Source organism: Rhamphochromis longiceps, linkage group LG9 (assembly GCF_057381845.1).
Source record: "Rhamphochromis longiceps isolate RC_006_pf linkage group LG9, R_longiceps_female_GT1.1, whole genome shotgun sequence".
NCBI classification, from domain to species: domain Eukaryota; kingdom Metazoa; phylum Chordata; class Actinopteri; order Cichliformes; family Cichlidae; genus Rhamphochromis; species Rhamphochromis longiceps.
In genome coordinates, this window is record NC_140565.1 from 14911027 (window position 1) to 14933661 (window position 22635).

General features: G+C 42.6%; 1 protein-coding gene across 3 annotated transcripts; it reads right to left on the reverse strand.

The window, feature by feature from the left end:
• Nucleotides 1–1654: 1654 nt before the first annotated feature.
• On the reverse strand, nt 1655–6565 carry bloc1s5 (biogenesis of lysosomal organelles complex-1, subunit 5, muted). Of its 3 annotated transcripts, none has more exons than XM_085418431.1 (6): nt 6332–6565; nt 6105–6187; nt 5290–5419; nt 4697–4755; nt 4357–4542; nt 1655–1864 (listed from the first exon to the last, which is right to left on the reverse strand). In XM_085418431.1, the coding sequence occupies exons 1-5, from the start codon at nt 6348–6350 to the stop codon at nt 4372–4374; spliced, it is 462 nt and encodes a 153-aa protein (XP_085274557.1). In that variant the 5' UTR covers nt 6351–6565; the 3' UTR covers nt 1655–1864; nt 4357–4371. The 3 variants fall into 3 exon arrangements, with proteins under 3 accessions (XP_085274557.1, XP_085274556.1, XP_085274555.1); XM_085418430.1 differs by lacking the exon at nt 1655–1864 and adding an exon at nt 2866–4203; XM_085418429.1 differs by lacking the exon at nt 1655–1864 and having other exon boundaries at nt 2866–4542.
• Nucleotides 6566–22635: the final 16070 nt, after the last annotated feature.

Here is a 22635-nt window from a genome sequence, read left to right on the forward strand (position 1 = left end):
CAGAATGAAAGCCAGCATATTGCAGTCTCTGCCTTCTCTGGAGAGCATGTCAGTGCTCGCTAATAAGGAGCACTGGCATTTTTATTGAAAGGTGAGGCATTTAATTTTCAAACCCTTTCTTTCCATTATTGCTTTTTTTTATGTCACCCAGTGCTCATTTTCTAGAGCTGCCAGGGCCTGAGACTATCCAGCATGCTTTGCAAAGTCCCCTCAGAGAAATATCAATTTCATAGAGCAGCTTCGAGAGCTCTCTCGCTCTTATTTAGCGATCCGCTGGGTGAACGTCTGCTACTGCCAAAGAATTCATATTATCACCTAAATTACCATTCACCCAAGACCCATCACCGACTCCCTGGAGTGTTGTTATGTTAGGATATTAACTTGGAAGCGCAGCGCTTTTGTTCATTGGCATTTTCATTTCGCACCTCTTAGTGACTGAATAACGGGGGCCCGTCATGTTGCACAAAAGAAAGAAAGTGAGCCCGCAGAGTCTGAAAATTCTCATAAGCTGTCATGAAAGCGAGGGCAACTTCCCTCGTCACTTTCTATTGTCCCAGCACAAAATATTGAAATTGTGCTCATGTCAGACTTGTTTTTCCCTCATCGCTCAAATAAAATGAAAACTGAAAGAAAGAAATTGCTTATTTGTACCAAGCGCTAAGATTCGCTGAAGTTTACATTACATTCATTTTGTTCCAGAAAGAGCAGTACATGAGAAAATGTGCAAATAAGCTTCTAATCTGATTCTCACTCATTAAAAGTCTATATGTGTTACAAATCAATTTGCAGAGCTTTAGTGAAAATCCACATATGCATTGTTAGCAGAAGCTCAAACACCTCTTGCATATCTATCTAATCATGCTGTTTTTAAAAATATATCTGCACCTTTAGAAGTGAGTGTTCTTTTTTCTCTTTAGTGTTATTTAAAAGAAAAGAATATTGTACTCTACACTGATTAGTGCGTAATTACATCTTCCAACTAACCGATTCGTTCTCATCTTAATCCCCTAATAAAAGGAGCAGGCATCGGTTTGTGGAAGCCACCATGTTGCCCGCCATCTTGAATAGAGATGGTACGTTCCACCTAATTGTGTTTTATGTATGTGGCTAGAGTAGGGGTGGGCAACTCCAGACCTCGAGGGCCGGTGTCCTGCAGGTTTTAGATGTGTCCTTGATTAAACACAGCTGATTTAAATGGCTAAATGACCTCCTCAACATGTCTTGAAGTTCTCCAAAGGCATGGTAATGAACTAATCATTTGATTCAGGTGTATTGACCCAGGGTGAGATCTAAAACTTGCAGGACACCGGCCCTCGAGGCCTGGAGTTCGACACCCCTGGACTAGAGGAGGCAAGTTTTAATTGTGCCTGCACCTTCAGACTCAAGATATGAAGGAAGAATTTCCTTTCGACTTAAAGTTTTGTTGTGTAGACTGATGGTGAGTTTGCAAAACAACTAAAGATTTGCTCCCTACATGCAATAGCACCACATCAGATTAGTCTAGACTCCTTGGATATGACAGAGTTTGCCCTTCCCTGACATTGTGAGCTTTCTGTAGTGGCTGATTTACAAACACAGCAAGATCCTGAAAACTGATTCTTGGAGACATTTTCTTTTATTTGAGCCCATTTCTTAGTGAATCTCACTCTGTGTTATCTGAGCACGTCATCCCTGTGAAATATTCCATTCTGTTCCAGCGGATGTTGGAAAGCTCGTTTTCAGATGCTGTATCAGATTGCATTCACCAGCACACTCTCTTCTCCGTCCCTTGCTCAAAGGAGCTCCATCTGGGTGCTGCTGTTTCCTTTACCATTTATGTTGGCACGGACAGGAGCACCACCATGTCCAGAGAGCACTTCTCTGCCTGCAAAACAGGAAGAACGCACTGCTTTCAGATAGACACTGGAGACAGAAAACAAGCCAGCAACGATCCAGAGGCAGACAGAGGAGGATGGTAACGGGAGATTTTGAGCTGGTGCACAGCCAGTTTCTGCACTTGGCATCGTCTTACTGGAACATATGCCCTCGTCTGTGGACAATCTCTCCGTCCCAGCAACCTATGAGGTTGGAATACTTAATAGGCCAATGTTGTTTGTCGCATATCTTCTCCGTGTAAAAAAAGATCGAAGAATTCTGTTTGCCTTAGCCCTGAGCGTGAAATATAAGCTACTCATTGACACTGATCGATGGCAGTGACAAAGCAGTTACTTGGACAGGTGCTGAGGTTTCTGGCTGTACTTTGACTTAAAATCAAAAATTCCCATGAATGTCAAATGTTATTGCAATCCTTTATTCGCAAACAGCTGCTGATCTAATTCCCAGACTGCTTCAAGTCCATTTCTTTTGGCAATGAGCATGTTTTTATTGACAGCAACAGCCTTTTAGCACAATCAGGAAGGGACAGCAGAAAGTTACTGTAAATTCAGCTTTCCCACACTGTCTCAGCCTTGTTAGCAGGCCGATTTGTTCTGGGTGTGTGGGTTTGAACGAGCAAAGAGCAAATCTTGCAATGGACAATTGAATGGTCAAACGTCTGACCTTAAATCTACACGAGCATCTTTGCAATCTGGGTTTAAATCCAGGCAGAACTGCTCTTTTTATCCAGGGGTATGATTATTAGCTGGAGTATGAAGTTCAAATCCCACATCGCATATATGGTATGACCAGACTCATGCGGTGCAGGGCTTCAATTTTCACCATTGCATTTATCCTGAGTGAAAGCATGATGAGCTCCACCAGCATAAAGTGGTAACTGTCTGGTGTTACCACAGGCCTGGGTTCAAAGACTGTCACTGCAAGGCCAACGGGACTTTTATAGGGCTGCAACCTCTTTTTACATTCAAGTCAGTTTAAGAGACGATGCAGTTTTGTTGAATTAACTTTATTTTTTAACCTGACATTATACAACAATGCTTAAAACTCATTACAGCAGGTGTAAATACCGAGCCTGTAAGCTCATGATCATAAACACCTCAGTGAAAAGGTAGCTCGCTGGCAGAGGTCGGCCACGTTCCCGTACTGTCACTCCTTGTCAGCTGATGATGGGTTGTCTCCGCGTTGGACATCTGCAGTACTGGGGCAGAGGGAAAGCATACGTCGGCATGCAGACATGCACTGAACAGAGCAGTGCCGGCCTTTTGCTCAAACATCGGCTTAGTGCCCTGCTCTGACTTGCACAGACTCGGGCAGAAAGCACAGAGAGGGTCCTTGCACAAGAGCAGTGGGGACGGCTCTCTGCCAGCCGAATGCCAGAATGTCACAAGTCTGCGGAAGGTCTCAGTTCTTAAAAGTTCCAACAAAAACGCTGCGTTGCTGCAGTCGATGAGTGAACTGTTGTCCAAGCGCGCTTCCTCGTGGAATCATTAGACTTGGCTATTCAGACGTCCGGTGTGTGTGCAGTTTGAAGGGAGTGCAGGCGTTTGAGGGGAGGTTCTGTTAAATATTTCTCCGTCTACGTTCTTTGAGATGAACTCTGTTCTCAGCCAAGCCAAGAATGTGCCAAGTGCACCCACCCATCCATTAACCTTTCCCGAAGTGTGCCACCGTGCGAGAAAACAAAACACTTCATTAAAAGCAGAGCATGTTGGTCACGGTCAAGTATTTTAGTTCTTTTCCAGTTAATATCACTACAGTTATATGCTATTGTGCTCATAGGCTCAAACTTACACTTGTTAGGAACACTACACACAAGGCATGACGACCATACAGGGCTACAGGGAGATTAAAGCCAGAGAAACAATTTCTTTGTTTTCATATAAGAATATTCAATTTGAGGTGGCAGGAGAAAGAAAAAAACAACATAAGCTGCTGCTGCATATCGGTTTCAGCAAAAAACTTTTATCGTGACAGTTTGTTGACCTGTAGCTAAATTGAGAGGTCACATGTTCCAAACACAGCAGAGGTGGTGAGAGACGGTTTCTTCTTCATGCACACCTGCCCACAAGGGCTTCTCGAGCGTTTAACGACCTCGCTTTAAGTGCTCGGAACATCTCCCCGCGGTGCCAAACTCAAGGCTGCTTTCGACACGATGTTAATTTACCATCAGGACTCTTCAGGCAGGCATCCACTAAAAACCCTAAAATGTTGAAAATCTCACAGCCAACGAACAATCAAATGACTGCTTGTTTAAAAATGACATATTCCAGGCTTTTTCTTTTCTTTTTTTAAATGCTGTACATATTCCATGTGCTTGAGTTTGAGGGCCTGTGAAAACAACAAGTTGTTAATCACGCTTTCATATTTCATCAAGCACACAGAGCAAAGTCAGTAGTTTTGTTTAGCATGTGTAACACAGGCGTGCAGGACCGACTGTATTCACTGAATAAGAGAGGGCACATTGTGCACTCGCATCCTCACGTGAACATCAGCAGATCAGAGGGTAAACTTGGCCAGCTCCTTCTTCTTTTCGTTGTATTTAGCGCTGAGTTGTCCTACAGCCCGTGCGTGCTCTTCATCCACCTCCTCCTTTAATCTCTGCTGCTCCTTCAGGAACTCGGCCCAGTCTTCTTTCAGCTGCTCCATGTTTGCCTTTAGACGGGTGCCCTGGCATGACACGAGGAAATCAAAATAACACAACAAAATTTATTTAAATGTTAAAGTGAATCATGCACTGTGCTGTATAAGGAGGGGAAATTCAAACTATCCTAAATGCCTTTAAAGCAACTTTTTTAGAAGTTGCCTTGGTGTGTGTCTTTACCTGTTGGGCCTCTAGCTCCCTCTGCTGGACTCTCTCTACCATGTGATTAGCAGCCTCCACTGTTGGACATAACAAAACAAAGGTGCGAAAATATTATTTCCACACATGAGTCAGACTGAATTCTCAAGGATGCCTAGAGACTCAAGATCTTAGCAACAGTAAGTTCACAGTAAACTACAGCATGGATGGAATAAACTCAGATACAGCATCTGTCTGTACAACGGTGATAACAACTGAATACTGGTTATGATGTTTGTTACAATGTTACTTCCTCCTCTGAGTGGCCATGGCAACAGCCAGAGGAGACATCATACAAACAAGCTTCTGCTGCTACACCTCGACTAGATTTTCTTATTTGGATTTCCAAACATTCATTCACACATGTTGAAGCTGTAGAGCTTGTCTCCATGGATACAAATGAAGAGGTAACACATAAACAAATTTGCTGCAGAAAAGTAAAGAAAAAATGAAAATACTTAACACATTAAGGCAAACGACTAAATTATGTGAATGATTCATGAACTATGAAATAAGATTTCAGCAAAAAACAAACAAAAGAAGTTTCATGCGTGGCTGCGGGTGGAGTAACTTACACCGTTCATTGATGTCAGACAGCTGATGTTTCATGTCCTCGAAATTTGCTGGTGGCATTTGCTTGTTCGTTTCCAGCACACTTTTATTGATGTTCTCCAGCAGACGGCTCTCCCTGTACCCCCGCTTTTCCTGAACGACAGCACAACAAGTCAGCCCACGCTCTACACAGCAGCTGGGTTTTTTGCCACTAAAACAAAGAAATAAATAATTAAATAAGGTCGCTGAGTGCAGATGTGACAGTTAAATTTGAATTCCTGTCTGCATAGACAGCGACAGATATGTGACTTTTGACCATTTATGACAATTATTTGCTGTAATATTGGACGCAGACTGCAAGTAATTGCCAACTTGATCCCATTCAGTCACAGGCTGATAGCAGACTGACTGTCTTATGGCAACATTTACAGCAGGTGCTAGTAACAGAGTCTGTATCCTTAACAATCTCAGCTAAGCTAATCAATAAGAGTATGTGTTAATGCAATACTCAGCATATTACAAAATGGTTCAAAACTGAATAATATCGTATCATAGGCTGTCTGGTGATTCCCACCTCTGCTTCAAACAGTAGAAACTAATTGGCTCTGTATGTGAAAACAGTCTCTGTATTTCTTTTGATTGTTTTTGGTTACTTGCAACTTCGTGTTGGTTCTCTGTCACAATGGTGTGAAGGTTTATCGCTGATATCAGGTATAATTGGGACTGGAACAAGCCAGGCTACATTTTTAGGTTTTCAAGGGGTTGGCACAGAGGAGTGTGTGGCTGAGTGACTCTATGCAGAGCAGTCATCAAACTCTGTCATGCTTTCACAGTGTACCTCAAACTCTCTCATAAAGTAGCGGATCTCTGCATTGATGACCGGTCTGTGGTCCAGCAGTCGTGACTGGATATCACCCACATCTGCAGGATGAGCACAGATTGGAATAAACACACTTCACACAAAACAGACACATTTAACAACTGTCTGTGCTTTATTAGCTCAGCGGTGGTTTTAAATAAGTGCTTTAAAAAGCAAGGAGAGAGGCTGATAAGAGTTTAACTCACCTTTAGCGATCTTGTCCATTATTTTGAGCTCTCCTGTCAGAGTCCCTTTACCTTTTATCCCTCCCCTTTGGGGCAGCTAGTTAGCTTAACCAACTGCTACCTTTCCTCCAAATGCTAAGCTAATTCACAGCAGAAGACGTAGTTAATATAGCAAAACTACTAGCTATTAAACCTTAAACCAACAACGATGCAAAATCCTAACACATATCACATGACTCAAAATACAAACGCTACTTCCGGGAATGCTCTGGACTGAACCAAAGTAGCGGAGAGGGGTGTTCATGATCTTTAAAGGTGTATTTTATTTACATTCCTTGAGGGTTTGTTATAGTTGGGTTACTGTGACTTCCTACTACAATTTTTTTTTTTGAAATTTTGTAGGTGGATGCACGAACCTAAGTTGGAGGACAATGACGTGTTTTCTCCGCAGGCTCGCAATGAGTGGCTCTGGCTTGTGTATGAGGCTGTGTGGTGTGTGGTGCCTGGTTGTGGACAGCAGATGTCAGTGTTACTCTGCGGTGGAGCAAAGCGGCTGTAAGTATCGCTGTTTGACTCTCAGTTCCTTATCAGTAGAAAAGCCAGGCTGTTACAAAGGCTATATATAAATTTATTCATTATGTCAAAATCTATGCAGCAACTACAAAATAAAATAAAAATTCAGTCAGTCAAAATATTGATTTTAAGTAGGACTGTACTTGTATACTTTTACTCGGTGATAAAATAATAATAAATAAAATAACGGGTTGCCAGGTTGTGGAAAAATCTATTTAGCTCGTTTGTACATTTGGATTTAATATTCTTAAACTGTATTCCGTTTTTTGGGTAGACACTGCCCAAATTTACCTTCTGTGATCTGCCTCCTGGATAGCCTGCAGGCTATCTAAACCCAGTTAAATTTATTAACAGCATATTCATATTTATAGAAATATACCTTAGAGAGTGGAAAACACTGAGTAACATATATTTGTAACTGTGTTCTAACTAAGAGAAAGAATACCCAGCAGCTAGAGGAATTGTTCAAGACCAACCCAAAAGTTTCTCCTATTAATGCTTGTAATAAAAATAATAAAAAATAATCAACTTATCTTCATTGAATTTGTTTGTGCTAAGTTTGTCTAGTAATTGGAGAGCCATAGTTCTTTTTGATAAAATATTATTTAGATTATCCTGATATATATTCTTTATATATTCTTTGGGGAATGCTCACAACTCCTGTAATAAAAGATATGCACAAAGAAAATGTGCAGAAAAACCAGAAAGTAGAAAAATAATTTAAAACCCCCCAAAAATATCATTCCCACTTTCCTGACCTTCATATGATTAAAATCCAGGGCTGGTAAAAACACCAGTGCCTGAATTATTTTGTCTAAGCAAATGCTTTTTTCCACACTTGATAAAATGCAAATATATGAGCATGAATGTATTAATAAACTCAGCACTTGTGGCAAGAGCAAAGTATTTCCATCAGAAGTGAGGAGAGGTGTTGTTTGGGGGCAAATAAGTTTGCTCGTGAGCCCCAAATTCACTTAGACTGTCATGCTCAGTTAAGAGAAAACAAACATTAAGACACCACTTAAGTCCCAGCGCTGTCCACATTGTTTAGTTAAACACTCATTACATGCACCATTAGTTTTGAGTTGGGCCTATTAAAGAGATTAAATGATTGATCAACAGCTGAGGGATAAAAAAACAAGGCCTTCGCTGACGCCTCGGGTTTATGGGAAAAAGCTGAGAGGATCTGTGACAACAAAACATGTCAGAACCAGCAAAGGCCTCTCTGACAGGAATGTGCATCCTGTTGTTTACTTATTCATGACTCTGCAGGGTGAAATTAAAAACATTAAGATCAGCTCGGCGAATGGTGGAGAGGCTGTATTTTCAGATTTTATATATATATATTTTATGTTTAGATTAAAATATCACCTAATAAGTCAAGCATATGACAGAAAAACATAAACAGAGCAACCAAAACAGATTCAATTATATTCATTAATATAATGATTTTGGATTTTCGGAGTCAGTAAAAAAAACAAAACAAAACATTTTTTAATAATTTAACTTTATTAGTAGTTTAATGTAGATTTCACATGTTGGAGTTTGGAGGTCATTTCTGTAGATAGCACGGAAAAAAAGTTCCATCATACCAAGTAAACAAACACGTGTCAAAAGCTACGACAATAAAGAATTTGGAGAGCCCAGCCAGCATCAACATAACGAGGAAATATGTGTCCTTCTGCATCATTATCTGCGACGCCGGGCCGCAGTTTGCATGCGAGAGCTCGGTGCACGATCAGGTTTCCCTGTGTTTCTGTCTCGCAGGTCTATTAAGGGAATTCTGCTTTTTTATTTGACACTCCAGTCAGCGCAGAGCACAAAGCCTTTCTGGGACACTCTCCAAAATTGTCACTTAAAAAAGAAAAAGAAAAAAAAGAAGAGGCAAAGTTGCAGTCTTGTAAAACTTTAAATAATATGTCAGGACTTGAGGTTATTCAACACAGGTTAAAAGTAACCAGCTGTTATTATTTATAGCATTTTTACATTGTTGAGCCGTTTCACACAAATCTTTTGAGCAGTAAATGACAAATACAGTGAATTCTATTGCAGGGAGATCAGTAGATCAAACATTATTATACTCTTTCCATCAGGTATTTATGTATTATTGTGTTTCTTCAATATAATCATTCATTTAAATACAATAACACTAAATTCAGGAATTAATATAAATGTCATTTTTTTACACTTCAGTATTATATTATATATTCTATTATGATGCTGAAGTATTCCATATTATTGTGTAGAGTAAGCAGGGCTGAAGCAGCAGCAGTGTTTCTCCTCCTGTGAGTGTACGCTTGCCAGTATCCAGATGATCTCCTGCAGCACTTCCACTAACGGTGCTTCAGCGGTGCAGTGGGACGTCTGTGAGTGTGGTTTACCAAACATGCCCACTGGCCCTGCGAGCTCTCGACCCGGTGACGCTCTTGCCTCTGTGTCTCTCTCTCTCTTTCCCAGACCAACCACGCTGGCCCTGTAACAACGGTGTTCGCATTACCCACTGGGTATAATTATCCTGCACTTAGCTGCTCTCCATTCTCTCTCCTTCTCATGTTTTCTCTCGCTCTGTCTCTCTCTCTCAGCTTGGTTGGGTCTTGACACCGAGGTCCAGGCGGAGGGCCGCGGGGCCGCTGCTTTGTGTTCACAACATGCTGTATGCCACTGACTGCAACACAGTTCTGAACAGGTGGGGCTGCGGTTGATGGGAAAGGGAGAAGGGAAGGGAAGGGGGGGTGCTACTCACTAGATGCTAAGGCCTCTGGGCTGGAATGAAGACGGGGGTGGTGGAGGGTTATAGGAGAGGACCTGCTGCCCAGCAGCCCACCTATGTGCTTTTTCCTTTCTCTCTCTCCATAACCAGACCCTGTTTCCACTGAATGCTGCTCTCTCTCTCTCTCAGTTCATGGGCAGAAAGCAGGTCATTCGTCCAGGCGCCACCACTCTCTTGTGCCACTGCTTGCTCGGAGGTGGAATGCTTCAGAGCTGTCCACCGTGGAGAAGACGTGCGACAGTCAGTGCAGTGCAAGACTGGAGTAGAGCAGGAAGGTAAAGAACCAAATAAAAACACTTAGGAGATGTATGCAGTGGCACTTAGAAGTCACAAGCCAGTGTGCAGTATGACACTGCCCTGCTGTCACACTGTCCCGTGGCCTGATGGGAAGGCACAGTGGCAGTACATGGCTTACAGGCTGAAAATCAACATATGTAGTCATCATTCTGCGCTTTTCAGGGAAGGAGAAGATTTTTCTTTTCTCTTTTGCAGTAAAATCAAACTGAACATTGTCAGATGCATCTTGCAGTGCCTGCCTCTTTTCCTTCCAGCTGGAGATTGGCACTCAAGCATTCAGGGACTGGAAGTGTGTGTGTAGATAGGGGGCGACCAGTGTGTCGGCCGCGATTAGCATTTGCAGCAGGCTCCTGCTGCCATTTCGGGACTCGTCCCAGAGATTAACGGCAACTGCACTGTCATTTCTCCCATGGGGGGCTGTCCCCCTGTCCTCTCCCGTCCGAGCACGGGTAGGGATCGCCTCTATTTCCAAGAGGCAGTGAAGGGGTCGAGCAAGGGCAACAGGCTGGGGGAGGCTCCAAACCTGTTGAGGCAGAGCTTCCTGCAAAGTGTCCACAATCAAAGTGACAGATGTAGCGTGGAGGGAGAACTGGACAAAGGTATCTCTCCATTTGTTGAGGACCAAATCACTTCTCCAGTCGGAGGCATTTCGAACACACACACACACACACACACACACACACACACACACACACACACACACACACACACACACACAGATTTAAATAACACAAGTGCATACACACACTACAACTTGAGCAGAGGAGGAGTTTAAACTGTGAGGTTTAGGGGAAGAATCGACTCAGCTCTACTTGATGGTTTTTGAAGTTTTTCTTCAGGTGTGTGTGTGTGTGTGTGTGTGTGTGTGTGTGTGTGTGTGTGTGTGTGTGTGTGTGTGCTGGGTGATATTGGATGTGGGACTCAGGAGAAAGGCAAAGAGTAGAAAAATGGGGGTTTGCCCTGGGGTCACGCACACAAACTCAAGCATGCACTCATACTCGCATACACACACATGCACACACTTCTCAGGCTGCTGTGGCATGTTTGGAGCAGTGCCTCGTCAGATTAGGGCCATGCTAGCTGTGTTTGATGGCCAACCTGGACAGACAAGGCCTGCCAGGCACAAACTGCTCAGGCACATGATGTCAGGGCAGAAACACATGCACACACACACACACTTACACACAAAAATTATCCCGCGCCAGACCAAAGAGACAGATGACACCCAGCATGAAGCTAAAGCCAAATCTGTAAGCATCCGCTGCGATCCAGCTGGCTAGCCCTAGGGTACCTGTCTCTGCGAAGTGGAATCAGCGTCACCCCCGTGAGCTGTCAAATTAGCTCACAGGGCTGGAAATGCTGAAGAGATTTGGCCCCTCGTCGCGGAAGAGCAAAAAGAGGGGAGGGGAGTATTAAAAAAATGTTTAGAATTCATCCTCCTGTTGGGAAAAATGGTTCAACTTCCAACAACGTATGAGTCAAGGTGGACTTACTAGTGCGAACCTGTGGACCGGGGGAAGCACTGTGGTGAAGAAGCACTCACACACTTTTCCAGCACCAACAAACTCGCATGCACGCACACACATGCTGATACTAGCAGATGCACATGCTCGAACACGGCAAAAAGAACGCCACTGCAAGCTCACACGCCTCATGATTTGCGCGCGCACACACGTTGCCAGGGGCGACTTTTCAATTACTGCCAGTGCTAAGCAGTCACCTGAGAGAGATGTACCATGTCTGAGTGGAAAGGCATTTCAACCAAGATTTTTTTTTTTCAAATCTGTTCCTGTCCCAGTTGTTAGACAGCTGTCAGGTACACAATCAGATATGACATTCAACAAAGCAGCAAACATTTCCACAGTGAAACTTCACGGGAAACGATGGAAGAAAGCTTGTTTTAAAAAAGCTAAATTTGCAGCAACTGTTGAATGTGTAAAAAGAAAAAAAGGTGGTGGTAGGGGGTTGATCAAAAAGACTTAGGGGTCAGATTAGCCCGAATTAGATCACGGGGGTACTGTGGAGTGCAGCGACTTAAATTCAGGGGAACTACACACACTAAAAACACATGAAACACAAAGAATAGACGTGACAGTACTGAGACTTCTCCGGCTGAGAGACGCAGAACAACAACTTTTCCAGCTAAGAGATACTGTGGTCATGTCACACAGAGGAAATCGTTAACTAAGTAATTAATTCATACAAAGAATGAGACATTTTAAGATGATTTAACCCAATTAAAACTTACAGTTGTGCAGCAATTTTCATTCTGAAAGACATGAAATGTTTCTGAGACATTTTGAGATGATTCGGGCTTTGTGTGTGTGTTAACCTGCTGCAGCAGCCATGCCACGTTCACTCACTTAAATCACCTTCTTCCACATTCTGATGCTCGGTCTGAACTTTAACAGGTTGTCTTCACTTTATGTCTTAGTGCATTGGGCTGCTGCCACGCGATTTGCTGACTGTAGATTTGCATTAAAGAGAGGTCATTCATCATGCGTCTGCTTTATCTACACACTGCTTGACATGCAGTATGTGAAAAAATACACGCTCCTCTATTAAAGTAGACATTGATAAATATGCAGCTTAGATTTGAATGGAGCTTTTCTTTCATAGGAATTTCCCCTTTTACCTGATTTCTGGGCAAACTCTAGTCACAGAAAGTAAATCTTATTCTTTTTACGACTGCTCCAAAATTAACTTGCTTTTATGAGATTATGGAGTTCTTTTTTTTTTAATCAATTTTTGCAACTCAGAATCACTGTAGACCTTTTATTTGATCTCTTCAGGGCACTGCCTGGAAACTAAGCAGAAGGAGAACGGACCCATTCTTAACAAATAAATAAAAAGCTCATGTGAAGTTTCAGCCAGGGCCAAATTCTTCGAGGCCCAAAGCGTCCGTGCCATACTGACCCACTAATAGCTGCAGCGGCTTCTCTGTATGTGAGGTGACATAACGGCAGCAGTAAAGAAATGTGGACTGCCGACAACGACAACGAGGGCGTGTGTTAAAGAACCTGACAGGAGTTTAGCGCTGATGGCCACCACGGCGTGAGATGGCAGCACCCCTGCTTGAGGGAGACGCTGTCACTCTCTTATGTTTATTTGAGGGTGGGTGTGAGGTGGCTAAACTTCTTCAGGTTTGAAAAGGTAAACAAACACATTTCGGCATGAGATCGTGTTTTAGTCCAAGAAAAACCAACATAGCAAATATTTCTGCTCACTCAAAGAAATGTAAAGTGGATGTTTTAGTGGGGATGATGAAAATGATGTCATCTGACCTCAGGAAATCACATGATAGGGTGGGGTTAGGTTTCACAATGAGCTCACCTGAAGCCTTCGCTGATTGTGACCTACACCCATCTTCACACCTTGGCTCGTGTGATTAGGTAGAGGATCATTAGGGAGTCCATTGTCCCCTTGAGGGGACTCTCCCACTGGGTTTAAATCTGGGACTCTCCACCATTTGACCCTAGAACTGAAGAAGCTTCTCGGATGAGAGCTGAAACATCTTCAAGCAACTCAAAGAAGTCCAGACGCTTTTCTTTCCAAGCTCCTTAGACTGTGTCTATTGAATAAAGTTGGGGAAAAAAAGAAATCTGAGGCTCATGACGTGCCATCCCCATCACTTCTCAGTGAATCTTCAACAGGGTAACAGAATAAAATCCACAGATATAACTACACAAAGGAGACCAGGACAAGACAGCGGCATAAAATGTTGTGGACAAACAGTATAAAAGCAACTACAACCAAAAAGGGGCAGAAATGATCTTCTGTCTTAACTTCTCCCTGTCAGTGCAGAAACTTGTAGAGGTCACTTGAATGGTGGTTAGTGTCTGTGCTGCCCTGTGGGGATTATTTCATTAAATAAACATTTGCACGTATATGACTTAGTTATATTTTATTTTTTTTAACTGCGTATTAGCAGCATGTAAAAGGAGCTTCACAAATGCTGCATACTCAGTCATCGTTGAGCATGCTGAAAGTTATGGATTGCCGCTCTGAGGTGGTTCTGCATTGCATTCCTCTCCTCTGCTCTCCTCTCTGCCGACGTTTGTCCCTGGAGGTGCTCTCTTAATGTCTTTGACTAAACTTCAGCCAGTCTTGACAGTGACAGTGCCCCATAGGAACAAAGTTGAGAGGATACCAATATGATTGTAATGGAGGGTTTGCGGGCAGGGTCTATCACACTGTGTCACTTATAAAAAGCACAAAAACCAACTGTCGGGGTGCATATCTGCACTTCTGGCTACGGTGATGAAAAAAAAAGGAATAAACTACTCGACTGTTCTATAGAGACGCCGTGGAGAGAGGGGACGTTTTCATTTTTGTGTTCCTCCTCTGTCACTGAAGGACCGAAGACTGTGGTGTCACATTAGCCGTAAAGGGGCGTTTTTAAAATCAAAGCCTCGTGACGTGATCCAACATGACTAGTTTCAAACGCTTGCAAGCCTCATTTGAAATCTGCCTTTATTTACCCTGAGTCATTTCAGACATAAAGAAGAAGTTTTTAATCAGATCAGTCTGATTTGAATTGTTTCCGAATGGTCTCTCACCTTTATTACGTTAATAACAACTTGTTATAACGTAACCCCATATCATCAATATCAATAAATCAGCCGTAGCGTGAAGTACCTATTTGGTAACAGCCCGTGTCATTAGTATTGCAATGGCAGAGCTGAGTGTGAAATTACATTAGGACAAATAACACAACACATTAAGACCGTATCAGCACTTGGCAAGGGCCTCGGCTCTTCACTTGCGCCTATGCATTTGTGTACGTTAATTGTGTCGGCGTTTATGTGTGTGAGGCACCGTCACATGCTCCTGTCCTTAGGTTAGTGGATGAATGAAGGCTGTAAAAAGGAGCATGACAACTGTGAAAGTCACAAGGGGAGTCTGCAAGGGCCATAAAAATGGCTAAGTTTCCCTCCCTCGGGGTATGACCTGGATGTGTGTGTGTGTGCAGTCACAGTTCATGCATATGCAAGTTTACAAAAAAACCCCAAAAATAAAACAGATAAGATATATGGATGCATTGTGTGTTTGCATGTTTGTGCGTGTGTGTGTGGCATCCTGAAGCAACACACTGGAGTCTCTTGTTGAGACTATCAGCACTCTATCACTGCCCCACATCTTCTATCCTCTCACCAGTCCCTCCGCCTCATCAACAGCATCCTTCATTGCTGGCTCATCCTCCCACCTACACCCCTGAGGCAAAGGCAGAGTGTGTGTGTGCGTGTGTGTGTGTGAGAAACTGTGTGTTAATATCTTCAGTATTTCACTTCAAAGACTGGTGGTTTTGGCTGTGTCAAAGTTGTGAAATGTTGCGGCATCTTAGAGATGGATAGATAGTCTGCGGAGTGTGTGTGTTTTAACCTCAGACGCACAATGTTAGAGGATCAGGAGATACAGAGATGACTTTGTGTTTTCCTGTCCAAATGTCGATTTCATGCAACCCTTGTTTGTGGGTTCTTTTCAAAGAGGCCAGTGATCAGCTGTGTGTCATGTGCTGTTAAATTTAGCCTGAACAAGGAGGGTTTTTGGGGTTTCCGAGATCAAATGCTTTAACACTATAGTTAAACTGCAAAAACACACACAAATCAGGAACTGTCCCTCTGGGTCACACTGCGCAGCAGATTAAGCGTTTTTTAGGACATGAATTGTTTCTGTGACGTTTGAAGTTAATCAAAAATGTGTATCAATTCAGCTGATTAGCTTAGTGAATGAGCTATGAGCTTACTGCCTTGTATTGAGATGAGACTGGTGCTTGGATTTGAGGGTGTGAATTGAGGCCTCTGGCCCCCCTCACATTGATAACGAGGCCCACTGGCTATTGCACTGTACAGCGGGGCTGTAATTCATTTCATGGGACGAAGCGGGAGAAAATAAAAGCATCCCTCAACAGCAGAGTCTACAAAATGCTAAATTAGTTTGCCTTTAACCTTTCAGCAATATGTTTGTCTTCTGCTTATCCATGCCTGTCACTGTTAAACACACACGCCTGAATGCCTAGAAGTCTCAGTCTACCCAGAAACTGAAGGTTTTTGACATGCGTTTGAATCCAGTGCTGAGAACTGCCATTATTTGTGAGATGCAGTAATAAAAGCAAATTATTTCACTCCAGACACGGTGATTCGAGAATGAGAGAACTGCAGCAAATACTCAGACAGTCAAAAAGAAAATAGAGACCCTTCACAAAGCTTTCTTCTCACTGATTGCACATCTTCTTATGTCTCCACAAAGTCTAAGACTTATCAAAATCAAAATCATTCAGGTTCACTGACGGGCAAGTATTCTATCCTCATCGTCCTTTCCCACCTTGCACGTCTCAGTCGTTCTCTGATCTCTGTCTCTAAACGACTGTAATGACACCGCCTCGCTTCTCTGTTTTGTATCATGTGCACGTATCTCTGAACTGTGTTGTTGTTCATGAGAGCGAGGCACGGAGAAGGCAGTCATCTGAGCAGACTGAGTGAGTCAGTGTTGGCTGGGGACGTGCTCTGCCAGATTGCAGCTTCATGCCCTTAGTCCAGTAGAAAACCAGTCAGCGGTGAAGCCACAAACTCACAAATGCACACGCAGGAGTTAGCCGGGCTGTGTGTCTCTGGTCTGTAATTATGCTAAATTAATTAAAGCACTGTTGGCTGTCTGATCTGTCATTCTGCTCATAATGACGTATATCACTATACTGTGTGCCCTAAAAAAGGTAATCATTCTGAGGTACGATTTGACTAACTCATCTACACAACACATCATGATGGGGGATATACGACAACTTTTCACTTAATTCTGTATTTTTTTCTTAATTTAGCCCTAATAGTTCCTCGTAGCATTGCGACAGATGCCACCTTGTGTGTATTTTGGAGCTGCGAGTGAGAAGAGGGTACAGTGCTAAGTTGCTAGCTAATGCTTGCTAAAAGAACTTTAGCTCTTCTGCACGCTAACACAAGACTAGCCAAGAACCCAGAATGATGTTAAAACTGAGTGAATGCTGACCCCAGCCCAGCAGCCAGACCCCGAACTTCAACAGGGAACAAAAAAGAGATGAGCAGTCACGCTGCAGCCTCCATTTCTATCCGTTTCTACTGTGGTGGTGAACACGTTGGAGTCTCTTTATGCTACTTTTCAACTTTGCTTTGTGTTGTCGGTATTTTTGTTCATACCTAAAAACTAAAAGGTAGGTTGTACGATTTGTGTTGGCATGTGAAACTGTAGTGTCAGGTTTAGACTGATAGGTTGTAATTATGAGACAGTAGGTTTCAGGTAATTTTGCAGAGTAAGGTGAATGTAGTCTAAGAAATTACTTTCTCTGTGTCAGTGAGGTTAAGCACGCACACAGAAAAAACACGCATTACACTGTATTGCAAGTGAGGGATTGTGCTACCTTGCTATCTTTTTTTCCCAGCTTTTACATGCTTTTACAAAAGCAATGCAGCAACTAAAACACAAGAACTTCACCCACACAAAACCTTTAAAACTTCTGCACAAAATCATACTACAATACAGTCCTCATGAAGAATGGACAGTGTTTTTTTCAAGGCCATAAAAGTCTTGGGTAAATGAACACTCATATCTTCATAGCTACTTATCCACTTCAGGTGTGGGACCTGCAGGGGTGGGGGTGGGGAGCTGTGGGCACATTATAAATTATATAAGGATTAACTCAAGTGCTCATTTTAAGGAAGTGTAGTGTTTCCTACTTCTACTTTGACTCAATTATCAGCCACAGAGGTTTTATCTCGTGTGTGCCAAACAGATATTGCTTAAGGCTGCTGGCATTTAACATTTTCAGTATACTTAATCATCTGCCCATCTGGATTTTTATTTTTCTATCAAGGCAAGTTCATGATGTCCCCATTTGTTCTGTTCTCATTTTGTTTGTTTTTTTCCAATGAAAATAAAAAAGGGAAACCTACTTTTCTTTGCTTTCCGCATTAATATAGAATTATAGTTAAATAACACGGGTGAATCTTGTTTATGAAAACGATGCAAAGAGCAGAGAAGAAGCGGAGGCGCAAAGCTGGGGAAGAAGTTTGGCAAATAATGGTGATTAGATTAATCTCTAAAATGGAAACAGAGGAGCTCACAGCGTGTTTAAGAGAAAATCTTTTTCTTCTCGAATTAATCCCTGCCCACGGGGAAACCGGTGATTCTCGATGGAGAGTTTACATTGAAATTACGGGAACTTTGGTGCAGTTTTAAATTGTCTGCAGATGGAACCGTCGGTGTTTGGACTAAAATCTTTTCTTATAATTGTGAAAGTATGTAGTAGTTTGCTTCTCGCAGTGTTCCTCCGTGTCAGCCGTAACCACCAGGCACCACAGCCGCGTCCTCGTTAAAAATAACTAGCTGGTTTTCACACAAGAACAATAAACTGAGGGGGTCATTAAGGTAGCCGCCCATATTCAAAGATAATGATATGGAACCTTGTTTATGCTCAATGAATTGTTTTTTGTGTTAATTATTAGGGAAATGAGATGCATTACAAAGAGAATGTACTCTGCATTAATTCTAGGTTTTAAATAAATTAGTCATTTCAAATTAAAACCAAGCGGCTGTAATAAAAAAAGACGGTGATGTATGCAGATGAGTTGAAGAAATATGCAAATGAGGAAACTGTTGCTGTTTCCCCCCCCATGGAGGTCAAATTACAGGAATTGGCTGAGGGCAGTGGTCTCTGTCCCGACTCTCCCCTCTCTGCCATCCCCTGTGCTCATTTCATTTGCCACCCTCTCTGTGCTGCACTGTCAATTTTCCCCCTCTTTTTTCGAAGCACACTCCGCTGTCACAGGGTTTCAGCTGCAATTACTTTTAGTATCACTTCTCAGTGAGAAGTCGACTTCCCTGGAGGCTTCCTATCAGAACTTATTACAGCAGGGGGGCTGGCTGAAGTTAAGTGGCATGACCTGTGGGTTGGCTGGATCAGGAGGAGGGGATAAATGTATGGCTAATTTGTGGAACATTTGAATAAAGGGAAGAGTAGTGCGACAAGGCCACACAATGGCAAAAGAGAAGTCCTTGCATCGACCGTAACCATGTGACCCTATAAGTGAGAGGGTAAATCTTTTTTATAATTTTTTATATGTTTCACAACATTAGCCAAATGGGTCGACTCTCCCCTTTGCTTTTTTTTAACCCCCAAGCAAGAACTATAACCCCAGGACCGGGTGCATGACCACACACACACGCACGCATGCATGCATGTACCTAGGATGGAAAAAATACAAAGACTCTGCAGCTGAGGCAGATCAGCGGAAAGGGTGAGGAACGATCGAGGCGGTTAATTCAAGAAGAGTCATCTGTGTGTGAGAGAAAGACTCAAGGTGCAGTCTTGTGCAATCTCCTTGCCCCGGGTCACGCACATGTAGTTTAGCACCTACGTGCCGAATCAACCACCCATTTCTCTGATTGATGAGCTGAGTGGTTGCATCTCGTAAAACTCTGGTCTAACTGCACACCTGGGATCCTTATGTAATCCAAGGTTAGGCTCTGACTTACCAGAAATAGAAAAAAGAGAGAGAACACAAAGAGTTTAACCTGGGATGAATATTATTTTGTGATAGACACACCTGGTGGTAAAATATCACCAATTCCTCAGATGGTAATAACATGAGATCAACATAGGCATGTGTCCATAGGACCAGCGGAAGAATAGAAGTCACCTGATCAAAGTATTTCTAATCTACAGCAATCATTTCCATCAGTTAAGGTAAGACTTTATGCATTGAGCTGAACAGCAAACCTGGCAACAAGCTGCCAGTTAATTTGCAGTATACATTCATTTAACTCCATTCTTTGAATGCAAAGTAAATAGGACATCAAAAGTTTACATTCAGTATATTCAGTATCCAGCTGAAATGGAAACGAAGTCACAAACACTCCAGCAACATATAAAGCAACCTCCAGAGAGAAAAAACACAATGCAGACGTGGCAAAAACTGCAGTTCTTGAAGGTGCTGCTTCAGACCGGCTCAACTTTACAGCATTCAAAATCATATTTGCAGCCTGCTACAAATATGATTTTGGGCCCTATGGATAGTTTCTCCCTTCATAACTCTCAGCATATATTTTTTAATAACCCGTCCACGTGGATGCTGGAGTTAGGGGTGTGGCCACACTGACTGACAGGTGTCCCAACACAGGCAGAAGGTGTCCATTAGTGTCAGCTAGGCCTCATCCACTACTTTAAGTCATTATATGTTGTTGGTGCTTATTTAGCAAATATTATGGCTTGCTGTGTCATACAAATCATCCAAGATGTTAATGTTAATTTGCTTTTTAAAAAGTGACATTTTGTTGTTTTTATTATTACATAACTGATGTTAAGTATAAGCATATTTACATGTGTCTCTCTGTACTGCAGATGGTAAGTAGTGACTGGTGGGTTTTCTCGACAGCGGCATGTATGTGAATCCCCGGCGTGAGCACACACATCCCCACACCTTCAAAGGCAAAGACACATTTCTCTCCTTCATGTCTAAGTTCATTGAAGAGCATGCTGTGAAAAACACATGCCCCCCTTCCCGTGCCTTTGTGTCCTTCATACTTGCATCCTTGCTCCTGCACTCATGTAATTGCAGTAGACAATCAGATGCCATCTTTATAGGCGCATGGTACAACTGTCACAGCGTGTAAGAGCACGATGAAGCGTGGTCGATAAATCCTGTCAAAAGAGCTTACGACGCACTAACGCTCCCCTCACCACCACGCAGTGTTGATTGTTCCAGTGAATCAGTCAGCGAGAGATGGCGGGGCCCTGTTCTTAGCAGATGTCGTGGCCGATCCCGTTCCCTCACTCTGATTTTGTTAATAAGAATTAATGAAGGGTGGCTGTTTGCTGTTGCGTAGGTGGACTGTGGTGTGTGTGTGTGTGTGTGTGTGTGTGTGTGGGGGGGGCTGTCCATCTAGTACGGTTCGTAAAGTTGAGCTGACAAAGGTGTTGGGGAGATGAGGCAGGAGGTGATACAGGTAAAACCTAAACGCTTGACTCTCTCCCCGCATCACAAAGTCAATACAGTGAATGATGTAATTCTGCAGCTTCTGGAGGCTGGAGAGGATGGACAGTCATCAGCTTGGTAACTCAAATGCAGTCAAGCTTATTTCAAAGTTTTCAATAGAAGAATACTGAAAATATTGGGGGGCAACAGATGTTGATGTCAAACAGTGGAGAGTCTTAGACCTTCTGAGATACCTGCACAAAACCATCTTGCAAGCTTTTAGTGAAATGTTAGTTGCATCCATGCCATGAGCTTATGATGTCAGATGCAGGGAACGCAACAGAGCCACAGCAAGGCCAAAAAGAGTTTGTGTTTCATTTCCTTGCACACTGTGACTTTTGTGGAGTCAGGACCACTGCAGAAATAATGATCTTAGATAAAAACAAACAAACTAATTGTGTTTCCTAGCAACCCAATCAAAATACTATATTTTTTAAATTTTTCTTTTTACTTTTTTAAAGCTCTTTTTATGCCTGACTTTAGAAAGAAAGAAGGTGGTAACAGGGCCATTCCCTATCACAGCTCATAAATCATCTCTATATTCTGATGAGGACCTTACATTATTGACCTTTGACTGGTCCCTCACAAGGAAGAAAATTGTATTTCACTATTATTAAGCTGCAGGAGAGGCGGGGGACAGTTGGTATAGTAGAAAGCTGTTGAGCTTGTCAATCTGGGGCCACAGTGGAGGGTCACCCCTGCAGAGAGTTGCTTCCCTCGCATTCAGAAGTCATCATGAAGGTCGTCCCTAATTGGTGCCTCTGTCCTGTGTACCTGCTGTGGCCCCCTCACTCTGCCTGCACTCAAGTTTGATCAGCGAGGAGCCTAACTGTGAGGCCTTACCACAACGGCGTTTTGAGATTTGGCTGACCGCTTGAGCAAAGAGCGAGGACGAGAGAGACAGTTTAAAAATGACTGACTCGTCAGCATCGTGCTTCAAAAAATATCTTGGGATAGATTAAGAAACCCCCCCCCAGGAAACTAAAAACCATCCCATGCCGATTTTAAACGATAGATAGCCACCTTATTGTCACAGATCTCAGGGGTGTCAAACATAAGGCCAGGGGGCCAGAATTGGCACTGCCAGATTTCAATCTGGCCAACTGGACATTTTTGGAAAATATGGAGGACATAAATTTAGGAATTTTAACTGTAACTTTATAAAATTTTAAAACTTGTCCTGCTGATAACGACTTCCCCCCATGGCCATTCATACTAAACCAAAGTAGGAGATAAACAGATTAATGACATAAATGTTTCATGTTTTTCACAATCTAAAAGAGAAATCGTTGTTTTTTATACTCTGTCCACAGTAACATAAATAACTAAAATAAGATGAATTATACATTGTTTGTGAATTATAAAAAACTTTTGGCTCTATAATTACAGGACAGTCTTGACAATAGGATAGACTTTTTTCTGTAAATTTAGTTTTTTTTAATTTTTGACAATGCTCTGTATCATGTAGAAAAACTGAGACGTACTATTGTTGGTGTCGAGAAATCTCAGGGATTAAACGTACAGTTCAACTACTTGAGAACGATAGGTAGGAAAGTCTCACTGCTCTGACCCACTTAAGATCAAACTGGGTTGTATGTGAATCACCTGGATATCAACCTCACAGCATTAACACACAAGATGAAAACACTTTTTATTTCATTACGTTATTTTAATTTTCAGCT

What these genes read in the sequence shown, in the direction of transcription:
- bloc1s5 (XM_085418431.1), bottom strand. An exon ending in ACTTTATGAGAGAGTTTGAG is followed by an intron (nt 5,420 to 6,104) that starts GTACACTGTGAA and finishes GCTGTCGTTCAG; the next exon opens with GAAAAGCGGGGGTACAGGGA. An exon ending in GGGAGCTAGAGGCCCAACAG is followed by an intron (nt 4,543 to 4,696) that starts GTAAAGACACAC and finishes GTGTCATGCCAG; the next exon opens with GGCACCCGTCTAAAGGCAAA.